A 12,904-nucleotide genomic window follows, 5' to 3' on the forward strand; every position below is an offset into this window, starting at 1 on the left:
TTGAGGAATAAAGAAATCTTTACAATCTTAATATTGCACCCTCTCAGTCATCCAACTGGCACAGGGCTGCCACACCTCGATTTATCCAGTGTTTCTGGGGCTTGTCTGAAGGGAGTTCAATCGACAGAACATAGTTGGTTGAGTGCCCAGTGGTGGATAAGACACCTCTTCTTTCACTTGTCTTGTATACGGGGCATGAGTAGATGTTCAGATGAAGAAATTTGGAACTTTCTCCAGGTTTCAGCCATATTATGGGCAAAGGATCGTAAAGGATTTTTGGTAGTGATTCTCCAATTACCAATGATTCTCTATCCCATCGTGCACCTTCCAAAAAAAGGCCTCTCACATAAGCCCCATCTTCTGGCATTTTCTCCATAGTGTGCTCCTGTTTCATCACCTAGAATGATTAAACCATTGCTTGATTTTATTTTTGTCTGGAGTATACTAAATCCTATAAGTGACAGTCTGAAGTTGCTCCTTTAAATAAAATACCTTTTCATCTGAAAACTCTAATTCTTGCTGCCCCAGAACATGTTTCAAGCTGCTCAAGAAAAACAAAATTCTTCTGCATTTTTCTTACCTCAAACTCAAATCCAATGTGGTCAATTGGGATGGTATATTTTCTGGCAAAGTTTTGTAAAACACCGGTCAAAAAAGACTGAGTGAAGAAGAATCCTGAGAGCCAAAAGACTGTGGGTGGCCCCTTGTCAACCCAATCCTGAATAAGGAGAGAGAAAACAAATGTAAGAAAAAATCCAGTATATTTGTGGTTTCACTGTGCCAGTTCACCAGAAAAGGATGTCGTTTCAGATACACTCAAACAGCACAATGAGATCTAAGCCTTGATGGGACCCTCTGCATCTTTCCATAAATTTTCTGTTTTTCAGAGACAACAAATCACAGAAGTCAGTTCTTTAGGATGGCAGCAAAAATAATCACTCATTCTGAAACAACCAGAACTCATTGCTACTGAGAAAAATTTCAGAAAGCAGCATAAGCGTGTTTTGTTAAGTCTAGATAGTGGCCTCTAAAAACAAGAAAAGTGATCGAATTTGGACACTTTTATCAAAATACTTTCTTTTACAGTCTTGTAAACACCAGTCTCCTAAAAGGCCAAAATCTTTTACATTCTTTACTGATCACTGTGAGGGCACTCACTACAGCCTACACATCAGATCCTAGCAGAGGAAATCATTCCTGTAGAAAGATGCCACATAAGGAGGTCTTGGACCTTGTCCACACAATGCAGTAGGAAAAAGCAAAACAAGGGCAGGTTACAGCAGTGTCTTCACACTACTGTAAGTTATTTGGAGTCAAATGAAGCCTATACAATGCTCTGATCCAGCAAACAGGAAATTCTACCATTTCTATAAATCTCAGACACTTTTCCTAGCTTTCTCTTCTCCTGACTTCTATGGGGTTTCATTACATTTCAGTAGCTCACTATATAAGGTACACCTAAAATTTTAAGTAGTTTTAAGAGTGCAAGGGAAATAATGGAATGGTGAGTTAAAAATAAAATAGCCTGTTCAAAAAGTGTGTGAAAGTGGTGTCACATTTTATGAAACTTGGAAGATATTTACAGACACATATATGAAATTTCATAGTGCCTGTTATGCAGTGGTTCTATAGCATTCTCACACCCAGCTCAGTGTCCTTTCAGCAAGGAAGTCATTGCTACACCAATTCAAACTAAAATGAATCTTCTAGAAATAGAAAGATGGAAACCACCAAAAGCAGCACTGGATTAGCACCAAGGGACCCTGAGCAATTGCCCAGCTAACTGCAGTGCTGCTAATGCAGAGTGTATTTGGCCACGAGTGTGTGTGAGCAGCTCACAGTCTGGAGCTACCCAGGGACTGCTGAGCAAGGACAGCATTGACACACTCTCCCCATCCAGCTTTCAACTACAGCTCCCCAGACCCCTCAGTCTCGGCTCAGCAGACCTGGAAGAACTCCAAACGACAGAGGAGATCGGACACGTAACTTCCCAGAGGCTTCAGTGATGGATAGGATTTGGCAGCCCACATTGATGGCACTTTTCCCATTAGCATGCTGTTGAAAACATCCTCAAGCTCAGAAGACATCAACACTTGGCCTTTAATGGCTTTGCCTATATTAATGAGGCTGCTCCGAACAACTTCAGTAAGCCTTCAGAGAAAACAAAGGAATTGCCATTATTTACTTCTTACTACCTGGCTAAATACCCCTCAGGCCGACTTGAATGAAGGGTTGATGGAGGTGGTAAATGTCCTGTCAGAAATTTCTTATCTCACCTGTAATTCTTGCTTTAGAAAAGCAAACAAATGAGGGACACACACACAAATAAAAGATAGTGAAAACTTTCACTCTAGACAAGGGAAATCAAGTGACAAGAGCTTTAAAGCTTGCAGCACTCATTGTCATAGTGTGCTGTGAATATCGGGGCCTGGGTATCACAAAGACTAAAGTAGGCTGCTCTACCTCAGCACAACAAACTCAAAGTGATTTAAGTTCATACTCCAAGAATACAAGTACTATTGCTATATTCAGGTACTCAGATGCAGCTTTCAAGTATTTTTCAAAGATTCATCCAAAGCAGAATCTAACATGTTAGCAAAAACGCATTGTAAAAGGCTTGTTTAAGGTTTGTGAGCAGCTAGCACCAATGAACACAAGCATATTTCAGTTTAAGAAGTACTACACAAAACACTGAGCCATACCTGTTAAATCGAATTAGTTCTTGCCTAAGAACTGTGTTCATGGACTCTTCATAAAGTACTGGGTATGCCTTCATCACTTCTTCCATATCAAAGCTACTTGGTAGTTTGGATAGGATGTCCTGTGCCAAATCTTCAACAACTTCCTGAAGTCACAAGTTTGCAGTGAATAACAAATATTCCTTTTTTCCCTTCCTATTTTTATTGAATAAATTCCACAAACCACTATAGATTTTATATTTTTTCTGTATAACCACATAGGTATTTTAGTCCATTTTCCTAAAGATACAGTGCTTTTATGCTCTTACTTGCTTTGAGCATCATCCTGTCTGTCTCTGCATGTGCCTTGCTTGCTCCTTCCTTCTCAATAATTTAAAATTTGTTAGTAATTTTTAATTTGCAACAAGGTTTTAGGCAAATTCTAAGGAGGCAGGCAGGAGAGCAAACAAGCACAATCCTATTACTGCCACAATGAAGGAAAAGATAAAGCATGCAGCATGAGCAAAATAAGGGGGAGACCCCATGAATAACCCAGCCACAAGAGAGGCTTTACTTACAGAATATTAGACATCAGAGAATATGATCACTAGACAACCCTGCAGGAAATGAGGCTCCATCAATTCCACTTTTCAAGAATCCACTTGTGTATAAAATGTAGGATGTCAAATCTGAGAGGTTTGAAAGGTTATTTATCCATATCTCAAAGGGGCATGGATTTGGCCTGAGTAAACTGAGCTGCCAGGACTGTGGTATTAATCTGTTTGAATGCAAAGTCTTGAAGGTATCTTCCATCATTAAAGGTGCATGCCAAATCCATCTGCTTCTCTACAGGGACATTCACATCTACTCCCAGAGCTACAGACATGAGAGGAGAGGTGTTGGATTACTCTGAGACCTAGGACATGCCAGGAAAGGGCACCTTTCCAGAGTGCAAATTGATCTTTCTTCCCCAGTTACCTGAGGGGACTTGCCAGCTCCCCCTGCTTCTCTAGGCAAAGTCAGGAGCACTGCATGGAAAAGCTGGTTGGTCTCCTGGTTATCCTTGGTGATATCTGCATTTTCATGAAGTCCAAACACTTCAGGGTGTGTTGTAATTGGCAAACTTCGTATGTACTCAACATAAGACTGTAAAACAAACATTCAGACACCAGACACCATACAATGTGATAGTCATAAATGATCCAGCTGGGACAGAACCTTCCCATTTACAACTAAAGATGGTAGTTCCCTGTTAAACACATCCAGGAATTGACTGACTCTCCACAGAGATAAATATAAAAGTTCTGAGTGATTCAAAAACGCACGGAGGAGTTATTACCACCCTCGTGTAAGTGGCAAGAGAAAGGAAAGTACATTAGAAATATCCAAGGAGTGCTGGTAGGAGTCAAGAAGGATGCTGGATGTGTCATCCCTACAACTGTGGGATCTGAGCACATTCATTATCTCTCTGCAGCTGTTAGAAGGGAAAAAGAGAATGGAAATTGAGTATACACATGCCATTCCACCTCTGCCTCCTGATTGCTGCTTTCAATGTCAGACTGGTTGCAAGGAAGTGCAGAAGTACCATGTAAATTCCTGCAGCCTGACTCCTGCTGGCTTTCTAGAACTGTATTGGAAACCTGCACAGGGGTGGTTTCTCTCTTCATCAACAAATGCCAGAGTATTGGATGATCTCTACATCCCCATTAGGGTATGGCAGATATTAAGTACCAGATTCATATTTCCTACACAAGATACATTCTGGCATGGCTTTATGATATGATGGGGTGTATTTTCTATTTGTTGTATTCACAATGTAGGTAAGTTCTTTCCCAATAATTCAGAGAATTTACACTTGTTGTCTTCTCACCTCATATGGGCCATGTGGTGGTATGTAGTAGTCACTTCCAGCTGAAAGCATGTACTTCTCCTGCTCTATGTCCTTGTTGTAGACTATGGAAAGAAGGGACAGGAGAAGACGCCTGTCTTTATCATCTGTCACTCTGCCTCCATAGTTACACTCCCCTGGAAGAAGACAAAGAAAACCAGGACAAAAAAACTGAAAGTTAATGAACAAATAAAAATTGTTTTGCAATAATGTGAAAATCTATGAGGTTGAAGCTCCAAAGCTCCAGATCTTCCAAACTTTTTAGGTTTTATACTTCAATTGATTCAATGGAAATTAGACATCTATGGGCCAAATTTATGTGTCTTGATGATAGAAGGTTCAAGGAACACTATCAGTTGCTCTGAGAAACTGCTACTCATGTCCCACAATTCTTTTTCATAAAGCTAATCATAATATTAACAAAAATCAAGAATGACATGGTTGACAAAGAAGGTGCCAAAAAGCAGCTTACTTCCCTGAAGAAAGAGAACAAAATAGCCACAGCAGCTGACTTATTTACCCACATTGACACCTCCTGCTTTAAACCCCTGAGTATTACCACACTCTCTGGTGAAACCCCAAGGCTTCCTGTGTCAGACTCACACTGCTCAGCGAAGGTGAACCAGAGGCCATTGATGGATTTATTTGATGAGTATGAAGCAAAGACCAGGAGGTTTGCTGGGCCACCAGTAATTGTAGCCATATACAAGTCAAAACAATGACATCTGAGGGTTTGGGATCCAGCTCCAATTACAGTCCAACTCCAATATCCATCCAATGACAATCACATTGTTTGTGGAAGACCAGTAAAACCAACCAGTGTGGAATCCACTCAATTTCTTGAGAACTCACCAGTTTATCAGTGTATCAGCTGAAACTGCCCAGCAAAGTCAACAAACATATGTGAGAGGATGTAATGTCTGTACCTGTTAGATAGGTCAGAGCTTCAAATGGGATTTCTTCATATTCATTCAGAAACATCTGGATCTGTTGCATACTGATTCTGAGGTCAGACTCATTGAATTCATATGGAATATTCCAACCTGTTCAATTCAAAGAGATACACAGGGCAGTGGTGCAATGCACTGACAGCTGGGCTCAGGAAATGGTGGTGTTGGTACTACACTGCTCCTACAGAGCAGAAGATACAACTGCTAGATAGTCTAGAAGCAGCCTGGAATATACCAGGCTGTTTATTAAGCATAGGCATTGTGGCATCACAATATTCCTGAAAATTATATTTTACCTGCTTGGTACTTTAAGCTAATCTGTTGCTATGTGGACACAATGAGAACAGGAGCTTTAATCAATTTATTGATTTCAATTTTTAATCTGCCCATCTATTAATACCGTTTGCAGATGACATTCTCAGTAACAGTGCAACAAAATAAGCAAGCAAGCAGACAAACAAACAGGAACATACTCCACATAAAAGAATCCTTCAGAAAGCCTAAATCCCTAGTGCAAACCAAAAATAGGGCTATTGATGCAACTATCCTTCTTCACCCAGATAGTGGGTCACATTAGCAGTAGATGTTACATTAGAAAATGGCCTCTAGAAAATTCAGTTTTACTCTAAAGCAATAAATGAGTGTCTTCATACTGGAAGTTCAGTGCTTATTTAAACAGCTGACTACTAAAATAATGGCAGTAGCTTTCAGTCAAAATATTTCCTAACAGCAACCTGTTATGAGGGAAGAGAGACTCAGCTGGAATGGAAGATTGAGAACTTCATTTACACAAGTGCAGAGCATAAACTTTATGTGGTTATAAAAATGGATTCTCTAAGTCCATCCATTTCTATGCTATAGAGAAATTCTATATCGTTTTCTACATATTTGAAGATTACAGAAAAAGCTGAAGCACAAATCTCATGCATACATATCTTTTCATTGCTATGTTATAAACAACACACTGCAGCTACATAGATTTTTTTTCACACCAAGTAAATACATGCACTGGGTTTGATAAAACAAAGTATGCATGTAAATAACAAAAGCAGAATAGAAGGTGGCATATTTTTAATTTAAAAAATTTAAAACAGATCTGAATTTGATTGTCACTAAGAACCACAGTAGTAAGTTAATAATTTAGTAAGCTATAATTTCATGGAAGTACTGTATAATATACAAATTTGGAAAAATAGTACTTTCTAGTCTTCCCCAGGGTAATACTTTTAATAGCTTCAAAAGTAGCTTTTGCTGAATAAGAATCCCGGCAATTAACAGCTTTTACACTTTGTGATGTTCTGTGCAATGCAGATTGCACTCTTGGAATACTGGTAACAGTATTCCAGTTAACAGTACTGCCTTTTTACAGAGAGACTCCAGCAATGCATTTCAAAAGCACAAGTCTTTTTTTGAAATGAAGTGCAAAATAATCTAAAACTTACCCAGTGGGCCGAAGTTTCTCCTTTCCTGCACAACAGCATGAAAAAAGCAAAGACCAAAAAGCAGTTTTTGCCACATTTTTGGCTTTTGGCAGCTTTTAAAAAACACAGGGTCGGAGATGGGATCATTCAGGTATGAGCGAAGGAGGTTCACTCTCACGCCCTTTGGAGGCTCATTTGTCATTTTGATGCCATTCTGGAGGATACTAACAGGAAACTTTTCTGATGGATAACTAGTTAACCACAACCTAAAAAGAAGTTTGACAAGCACATTATTTAAAAAATCATATAATAGTAAGAGTAGTAGTAATAATAATAATAATTTAAAAATCAATAATATAATCCTATATGTTGATCTTTAGAAGAATAAGTTTTACTACTTGCTTAACTAACAAACCTAACATCTAAATTTGTTCTAAACATCTAATAACATCTAATAACATCTAAATTTGGTCTAAAATGCAGGCATAAAATAGATTATATTGGACAGGTAGAAAAGATGACCTCTTAATTATGGATCTTTATTTTATCATATGATTGTCATACTCAGGCATTCTTACAGAAGTATTTTAATTTATTTTTAGTAGTGTCTTCAGCAAACAGAAAATGCTTACATTAAAAAGTGCAAAATACTAAAACTCCTACCTGAACTTATCATTGGTATTCTCAGGCACTATAACTTCCTCACAGATTTTTTCCAAAGCAGGCATCCAGCTGGTTGCAAGATGGCAGTTTTGCAACACTACCCAGGTTCCATCAGTAATAGCCTGGTAAATCATTTTTTCTGCTATTGGGCCCTGGCCCTGGCCCAGTGAAACTGTTTGAATGCTTGAGCTTCCCATGCTAACATCATCAGCAAATTTTAGCAAACCTGTGATGGCAAGTTTTATGCATGCAAAAAAAAATTACAAAGTCTGTTAGAAAGTAGAATATGTTATATTCATAGTTTTTATAATGAAATTAAGGGGAGAAAAATCAACAAATATGTTATTCAATTAAAAATAAAAAAGAAAACACCAAAAGAAAAACCACACCTCAACAACCCAGAAGTAGTATCATATGCTGTATCTCTGTGGCATAGATACAAAACTATATACACTGTGTCTCTGAGGCATATACTAAAATTTAGGGGTATAAGGCATTAATTAAAAAAAAAAAAAAAAACAAAACCAAACAACCCAAAAACTAGCCAGGTTAAATGGGTGACCTCTTCTTTGGCCCCAAGTGTTCAGTTCCAGGCTGCAGAACTGCCTGGACTCTCTCTATTGGATGGGTACAATTGTTTATGGGGGTTGAGCTGCAAATTGGATCTTTAGATCTGGCTAAAAATAGACCTCCAGCTTTGCTATCAAAATCAGTACTTTCTGGAAATATATCCTTATGGTATGGCTCCATATCACAATTCTTTTGGCAGAAAACCAGATTTAAAAATAATCTGTGTGGTTATACTTTAAAGGACATTCAACAAATGTGTTTTTAAGTGTGGCTTATATACTATTTAATTAGTAACCAAGAGGGAGGAATCTTACTGGAGGAAGGGTTGCAATAAAGACTGAGGCAAACCTCCAACACCCACTGAAAGAATTGTAATGCAAGTACAAATTATAAACTGGTCTGAATGCTTCAGTCTGTTAGATCCCCAAATTGCTGCTCAGAGACCGGGACATTTCTTCACCATTTCTTTCATTCCACCCTCTAACAATTTTACTATCATTGTTTATATATGGGCAGATGCCAATGTTTGATATTCCAACACTGCTGTATTGTACTTTAAAGACAGTTTAAAGATCAAATGAGGGGGCCTACACTATTAACAGTTTAGTCAGACTCAGTGACATTTAACCAGACAAAAAAAGATTTTACTAATACCAATCTTACCTGCCATAGGATCAGCACCAGGTGATAATATAAAAATCAAAGGGGCACAACAATTTGAGTCACTGTAACTTCTTCCAAGATCAAATGTAGGTGGTTCAATAAATGTTCTTCCCATGTTTTCCACAATGAAGATCTGCACTGCTGGGACAATTTTGTCAGGTCGCAAACACCTGAGAATAACCATGCGATCTAACCCTGTCAGTGAGCTCCAGTCATCTGGGAAGGCTTCCTCATGTGGCCTGACAGAGTCATAGATTAGCTTCCACTTGGAAGAATTGTCTCTTACATGTTCCATTAGTCCCTGCAGGTTGGTCAGGCAAGATGCACGTACGAGCTCGGCCCATGATTTGTTAGACAGCCAGTCTGGAGCTGGATTGGGGTGAGGATTATCAAGAGCAACACCTCCTGTCAGTAGGAAACGCCAAACTGCATCATCTATCTGCCCTTTTCCCTTCATAATGCCTACTGTTAGAAGGAAGGAGAATAACAGCTTGTCCTTTTCAAACAGGGAACGACAGACATTATTATAGATGCTTACTGTGAAATGGTCAGTTATATTTTTAATTCTCTCCTGTAGACGTCCACTCTTTCTGCTTTTAGCAATAGATTGAACATACAAGTTAATGAACCAAATCAGTGAATACTGGTACATAGGTTCAATGTTAGCCAGATCAGAGATGCAGAAGAAGACAACAGCTGAATGAACAGCAACTGGCTTATACCCCATTCGAGTAGAATCTATTTCCTTCTCAGTTACAGAGGCAATTTTTTGCTTTTCAGAGATTTCTGCAGATAACTCTTTGGATGAAGACAAAATATTAATTGCTGTTTCATCCTCTAAGATGTTTCCTTCTGAATGGGAAAGGACCTCCAGGATTTTATCTTCTAATTCCTTTAGTTGTTTCTTATTGGCTGCACTTTCTAGAATGAGTTGGTTTTTCTTTTCTTCTAGCTCAGGCTTTTCCTTTGCAGCTACAATTCCAAGAAGCTGGTCCTGAAGACCCAAAGGTGTAATCATGAAGTTGAGTAGACAAACTTTCACAGCCACTTCAGGATAATAATGAGGATTTCTTAAGTGGGTTGTCATGTAAAACCTGAAGTCTCTTGAATATTCAATTATATTTTCCCCTAATTTCATGTATTCTACTCCTTGTTGTTTGAATGTTTGCTTTAATAAAATAGGTTCTAAGAAAGCATCTAATTCTTCACCAATATTTTCTAGCAAGACTGGTGTTCCAAGCTGAAGAGCAGTTTCTAATGTCCTCACATAATGTGTGTCAGATAATTTGATAACTGACAGCTTGTTAGTTTTCTCCATATTTTTTATCCACTTGTTAGCTTGCCTTTGAGGATCTATCATTAAAGCCCATCTTCTAGAGTTAGAAACAATTACACCATTGTCAATGGAAAAAGAATCAACTGGCAATCCAGCAATCTGCCATGCACGGATTTTGACTGGGTCCCCTAACGTATTACTTAAGCTAAAATCACTGGAGCAGGGAATGTTCTTTTCAATGCACAGATCCTGCCACTGCTTTTGACATTTTAGGCGATAATCGACAGTAAAGGCTCCCAAATAAGCCACAGTTCCTGATGACAACAACACATCCCCTACTAGGTCTATGTACTGAATTCCTAATAACCGTGCAGCTTCTGTCCACCTCTCCTTCTCTCCACCCAGACCACTGATCAGCTGTTCAGCTCTCACAAGCTTCTGTGAGCAACGTTCAATATTATTCTCTAACTCTATCTTCTTGTTATTCATTTCATCAAACTCATCTTGCAAAGCTTGAAGGCGATCAACAACCTCTTTAAGTTCTGCTTGTTTCACTTGCAGCTTCTGCATTTGGACGTCCAGGATTGCTTCAGCCTCCTGCAAACGCTCGCGCTTTGGGGCAACCACTTTCTGGACACGGTCATAGACCTCCATGGCTCGCACCCACTTGCAAAGGCCTTCACAGGCAGATGAGACGTTTTTTACAACCTCTGGCTGAAAATCTGGATGATTCATAAACTTCTCTCTAATTTTCTTCATTATAGCAGGGGGAATTCTATCCTTGTCAAATGACTTTAATCTGTCAAGGAACTTGATATCTGAAAGAAGTTTTTTGGCTGGCCCCCAGAAGTCTTCAATCATTTTACCTGTATTGTAAATAAGACTAACATCAGGCTCAATACATGCATGTTTAAACTGAAAAAAATACTTTGAAACATAGTATGAAGAACTAACATCAATGATATAGCAATGGACTTTTATTATGCAAATACTATTAAGTAGTTTGGGAAAATCATTACCTAAAGGAATTCATACAGGACCTTCAGCATCACTAACCAATGTCATATTTATTAACTGTATATTAATTCTAAATCAACCAAGCACATTACGGGAAACAAATTACTATACAGTCTTTCTTAGTATCATCTATTAGATAAATCAGTAATTGTGGAAGTATTCCTTCTTAATCTAGATAAGATCATTTTGGATGAAAGGCATTTATATAATTCTTATTTTTAATTATGAAGGATTGAACTGTATAGGTATAAAGCAGAAGAAAAGCAAAAGAAAAAGGTCTCTTTTCTACCTTGCAAATCCTGTGCAATCCCACAACAGCAACATTAAACCACACAGAAAAATCTTGTTAGAATAATCACCTACGGCAGAGATATAACTAGAATTCCCTCTCCCAGCATAACTGATAATTTGGAAGCAGGGATTACAAGGGGAGACACGGGCAGATGGTGCCCAGCGCACCTCCAGCACACAGAGTTCCTCAAGGCAACACAAAGCTCAAGGCTGGGTCAAAGCAAGTTGAAGAGATGGCTTCATGCTGGTGCCTGGGATCATCTTTACAAAGCTTGTACAACAGTGTCAGGCAAGGGCAGCATGTTAGCATGGCAAAAGCAGCTCTTCACTACTCAGTGGACTTGTCACTGCCAGCACAATGCACCTCCAGAGCACACAGCTGCATTCGTGCCAGAAGCACCTCACCCGCACACCACAGCAGCACCCACACATTCCTGGGGCAGGGGTAAAAAAGGCTTTCATGACAAAAGTCATTACCACTGCCACTGGGGTCGGGTTTCCTCTCTGGTTTAATTGACCTCATGATACAGATACTCTCCATGACAAGCTTGACAGGACCAGGTGGATTCTGCATGGATTTCACAAGAGTGATGTCTGAAGGATTCAGGGTGTTAAGAGCTGCCTCTGCTGCCTCCAGAGCTGGCAGAGCCTCTGCAAGGTCTGCTTCACATTCGTCCTGTTAAGACATGGGGCAGAAAGCTGTAAATCTTCACACAGTACCAGGCCTGCAGCCTGATCATCCCACTACAGCACCGCCTCACAGAACCTTCTCTCTTGTTCAATACCCATTAAATACACTCTTCACAACATTGTGTTTCTAGGAGAGAAAACTGCTTTCAAAATTTGACTGCACAGTTTAAAGAGGGAAGGTTTGTAGATAAATTAGTAACTTCCATAAACTGAACTGATAGTTGAAAAAGTCAGACAAGCTTTCAAGATCAAAGTCTCTCTGGTTTAGCAATGAGAATTAAAATAAAAATTAGATACAGGTGTTCTTATTTAGATCTTACAGTGCTGATCAGGTGAAAAATGGATACTGTGTATCTTAAATTCTTTATCATATACTCTGATCTCAGCAATTATCCATATTAAGTATCACTGACATTTCCAGCTAGTTACAGAAAAAATATTGAGGAATCTTCGCACAGGAAATTCTGTGTTACAGACGTCTGGCTATGGCATTACCTCTAAAGTTATGCCTAATAGGACTACATGCAGCATATGCCAAATTACCTCAGCTAACTCTAAATTAACTGTCTTTGGGCCTGGAAACAGTTAAACTTATTATTCAATCTGTTGAAAATGAGAATATATTAATAGAGAAGTAAGAGCTATACAGCTTTTGGAACGTGAACTAGAAAGGGAAGTTATGCAGGACTGTGAGATGCAGTCAGACTCCAAACAGCCTGAATTTACTGTGTTTCTATTAGGAGCGTGTCATCCATCAACTGCAATTTTGTTACTTTAAGAGCTTGGCTCACCCCATT

The 12,904-nt window shown here is 39.0% G+C and overlaps 1 protein-coding gene across 1 annotated transcript in view; it reads right to left on the reverse strand.

Annotated features, from left to right (window-relative positions):
• The window catches only part of DNAH3 (dynein axonemal heavy chain 3), a 56,767-nt gene continuing 43,863 nt past the window's right edge, over window positions 1-12,904 (reverse strand). The window contains exons 52-62 of the mRNA XM_053992299.1: window positions 11,895-12,093; window positions 8,834-10,975; window positions 7,601-7,826; window positions 6,959-7,203; window positions 5,493-5,609; window positions 4,549-4,703; window positions 3,657-3,824; window positions 2,703-2,845; window positions 1,947-2,151; window positions 581-718; window positions 1-397 (exon numbers count right to left, since the gene is read on the reverse strand). Of these exons, the coding sequence (XP_053848274.1) occupies window positions 44-397; window positions 581-718; window positions 1,947-2,151; window positions 2,703-2,845; window positions 3,657-3,824; window positions 4,549-4,703; window positions 5,493-5,609; window positions 6,959-7,203; window positions 7,601-7,826; window positions 8,834-10,975; window positions 11,895-12,093 (4,092 nt within the window). The 3' untranslated portion in view covers window positions 1-43. The remainder of the gene's footprint in view (window positions 398-580; window positions 719-1,946; window positions 2,152-2,702; window positions 2,846-3,656; window positions 3,825-4,548; window positions 4,704-5,492; window positions 5,610-6,958; window positions 7,204-7,600; window positions 7,827-8,833; window positions 10,976-11,894; window positions 12,094-12,904) is intronic.

The sequence above is a fragment of the Vidua macroura genome, chromosome 16, assembly GCF_024509145.1.
Source record: "Vidua macroura isolate BioBank_ID:100142 chromosome 16, ASM2450914v1, whole genome shotgun sequence".
Classification (NCBI taxonomy): Eukaryota; Metazoa; Chordata; class Aves; order Passeriformes; family Viduidae; genus Vidua; species Vidua macroura.